Genomic DNA, 3,744 nt, shown 5'->3' on the forward strand with positions numbered 1-3,744 from the left:
GCCAGAGCCCGTCATTGCTTTTGACTTGGTCTTTTAATTTATTTATTATTCACAAATTCTACACCCAAAAGGAGGCAAGCCGAGTAGCCGGTTCGTGGTCGGTGAGCATTGTCTCGCTACACCACTTGCTCTGGCCCCTCCATATAAACCTCTGTTCCCTTGTATTCAAACCCAAGCCTAGCTTCTCCCGAAAAACAAACTTCTTTTAATAAATTTAAAAACTATGGTGAAGAAGGAACTGTACATAACCGTACCCAGCGTTTTCCGGTGTCCAATTTCACTTGACGTGATGAAATCTCCGGTTAGCCTTTGTACGGGCGTTACCTACGATCGTTCCAGCATCCAAAAATGGCTCGAATCTGGTCACGACACCTGTCCAACCACCATGCAGGTTCTTCCCTCCAAGGATTTCATCCCTAACCTTACTCTCCATCGTCTAATTAATCTCTGGATCCAGTCTTCTACTCTCCGGCCAGGCTCTAACTCTCCGCGGCTTCTTCTGGCGACGCCTCCTGCGATCTCCGAGGTTCAGGCTAAGCTATTGATGGAGAAGGTTGAGAGGGAGCGCTGCGACGATTCTTTGTCTAAGGTTGCCGAGTTCGTAAGCTGTTGCGAAGAGAACCGGAAATTTGTAGCTAGATTCGACGGTTTCGTTGAGGTAATCGCCGGAGTTTTGAAAAGGAAATGTGTGGAAATCAAAGCTTTGGAAACGGCGGTTAGGATTTTGGATTTGATTTTGAGCGAAAATGGAGTCACAGAAGGGTTAAACAAATTAATCCTGAAAAGCAATCAGGAAAGTAAATTTTTATCGGCAATCGTTTTAATTCTTCAACACGGAAGCCTGAACTCGAAGATCAAGTCAGTCCGAGTTCTGGACTCACTAGCACTTGACTCGGAATCCAAACGCAGGATCTCCGACTCACAAGACCTTATATCCATCCTTCTCCAGCTCCTGAAAACAAACAACAACGGATCCTTAAACGACGCCGTTACTTCCATTTTAACCACCATTTCAATAACGCGCTCCATCAGGTCCCGCCTCATCGAAAACGGCATCGTTGAAATCCTATCAAACTCGCTCACCGAAAAGTCGTTGAAGTTGTTAGCAAGGCTTAGCACTTGCAGCGAAGGGAGGTCAGCAATCAGTTCCGAGCCAAAATGCGCGGCGGCGATCGTAGAAAAGCTGTTGAAGGTGTCGAAAAGGGGGACGGAGGACGCCGTAACGGTGTTGTGGAGCACGTGTTGCTTGAACAAAGAGGAGAAAGTGAAAGAAGCGGTGGTAAAAGGGAATGGGGTGACGAAGATATTAGTAATAATGCAAAGAGAAGGGGAAGGGAATGTGAAGATGATGTGCAGGGATTTGGTTAAGGCTCTAAGAGCTGTATGTAAAGATTGGTGTTTAGGCAGTTATGAAACCAAAACTACACATATTAGACCTTGTTGAGGAGCATTCTTTATTTTTGGACATAAATTTACACACAAGATTCATGTAGTTACCACTTAGTTCAAAGGAAACACGATTCTATGTTTTGTTTTTGTTAGAAACATTATTCCTGGAATTCCCATCTTCCCTTCCTATGGGAGCTTTCAACAGGTAGGCGAACCTCACTTGAGTTCACAGGCTGTACCATTCAACCATCACATTTGACCTGTCACTTGGTTTTGGACCCGCTTTTTTAAATTTTATTCCACTTAATTTTTAAATTTAAAATAAAATTTTATTTAATTGATTTGAATTTATTAAAAAATTAATGGCTATTGAACTAAAACATAATAAACTACTGAATAAATTTACAAATGATTATTGAACTAAGATTACATTTTTATCACCCAATTATCAAAAATTACATTGTAATTATCCATCTATTAACCGGTTAAGTTGACCACCTATTTGCCATATATCTTAAATATATTTAACGAAAACAAAACCCTAACTCTTTTAATATAAAGAAAAACCCTAATAAACATTTGCCTATTTAGATTGTGGTATGTGATGTGATACAAGTTTTGATATAAGTATTGGCACAACAACATGAACAAAATAGAAAACATTAGAATGAACACAAATAAATTGGTAATGTAATTCAGTGCACCATCAACTTGTGCGAGACCTTGCCTAGAGAAATCCATTGCTAAACTCATGATAAAAATAATGATTCAAGTCCAATATATTTTAACCCTCGATAATTACAGACTCACCCAAATGCATTTAGTACGAACTCTCTCTAAACATCCTCTCCTTGTAAAGGCTCTTAACTATTCATTCAAAGATGAATAAAAAATAAAATATGCATTCAATAAAAGTTATTTACCATGAACATATAACCGCTCCCTAAATTTTATTAAAAAAAAATCTAAGTACATCCAATTTTATCCCACGAATCATCCATATATATATATAGGCTTTAAATAATCTCAAAATCATCCCCATGTAAGATGAGATAAAATTAATTTAATTTGAAAAGATTTATCTTGGAATTTCATATCCAAGCATTTTTAAATAAATTATTTTCAAGCCTTTATATTATTTTCAATTTTAAATCTGTGGACTAAAATTCTTCATAAGCTTGCTGCAAAGTTATATTATGAGATAAGGATAGAAGGTCTTTAAGAATCATATTTGAAATCGAACTCTTCTATCTTGGAGCCATGTATTACATCAAGTATATAGATAACCTATGTATATCCTACGTTTTTGTTGCTTATAAGATAACTATAAAGATATATACAAAGTTAAAAATTTTCAACAATAAAACTGATGCATAGTCAAGTTATGGTTTGTCATGGGACACAACTTGTAGCCCAAATCATTATATATATTAACAATCACGACATTTGACATTTTTGACAAAACCTCTCCAACAAAAATAGTAGGAAACAAGAATCACATGTTAAAAGAATTTCAAACTGAATGAAAACCTGGATGCAGCTTCGTCTATGTCCTCCTCTTCGACTAAAATCTAAAGCAGTTGTGGTAGTAGGTGTGCCAACATTAAATACCACATGGTTTTGGGTTGCATAGATAAAGAAGAAAGTTTTAGATTACTGGAGGAGAGATAAATATGATTTCAAGGTCAATTTTCTCGTCTCAAAAAGCTTTTAATTTTATAGAATGAATATATTTAATTATTTTAAGTGTATTTAATTACTCTTGCAATGCTATTGTGTATTTTACTTGTGAATTAACAGATCATATATATTTTCTCATTATTTGTTTCTTGTATTTGTAATTGGGTAAACCTATAATTTAGTCTCAAAGTTGTATTCAATTGTTATTTTGGTACTTAAAATTTCTTTTTATCAATTTGGTATCTAAAATTTCAAAACATTATTTCCGTTGCTCTAAGACTCAATTACATTTAAAAAAAAACCTGATGTGGCACGCTCTCAACAAGTTACGTCACTAATTTTTTTGCGAAATAAATTAAAAAATAAAACAAATTCAGAAAAAATCTTAAGTTTTTTAAGAAAATTAGAAAAAAAAAAGTATAAAAATTCCCCAAAAGTATACAAATATACCTCTCTCTTTTTAAAATAATGCAAAAAGTTTAAAAAAAAAGAGAGTGAAGATTAAGAATATGTAAGAAAAATCCAAAAAATTAAGTTAATTGTAAAAAAAAAAATGAAACGTGAAATGTTGCTAAATTAAAAGAACTCTTATAATTATTTGGGGACTAAACTTATTAAAAAAAATTAAAGGATATAGTAATGTATTGTTTAAAAAATAATTTTTTTTTAAAAAAA

General features: G+C 34.2%; 1 protein-coding gene across 1 annotated transcript; it reads left to right on the top strand.

Moving 5' to 3' along the window:
* The first annotated feature begins 223 nt into the window (after nucleotides 1-223).
* Nucleotides 224-1,444, top strand: LOC107910440 (U-box domain-containing protein 29). The gene has a single exon (XM_016838276.2). It carries the CDS (start codon nucleotides 224-226, stop codon nucleotides 1,442-1,444), a length of 1,221 nt encoding a protein of 406 aa, XP_016693765.2.
* The last annotated feature ends 2,300 nt before the right edge of the window (nucleotides 1,445-3,744 follow it).

The sequence above is a fragment of the Gossypium hirsutum genome, chromosome D02 (assembly GCF_007990345.1).
Source record: "Gossypium hirsutum isolate 1008001.06 chromosome D02, Gossypium_hirsutum_v2.1, whole genome shotgun sequence".
In the NCBI taxonomy this organism is placed as follows: domain Eukaryota; kingdom Viridiplantae; phylum Streptophyta; class Magnoliopsida; order Malvales; family Malvaceae; genus Gossypium; species Gossypium hirsutum.

What these genes read in the sequence shown, in the direction of transcription:
- LOC107910440 (XM_016838276.2), top strand. Translation starts at nt 224, where the DNA reads ATGGTGAAGAAGGAACTGTACATAACCGTACCCAGCGTTTTCCGGTGT.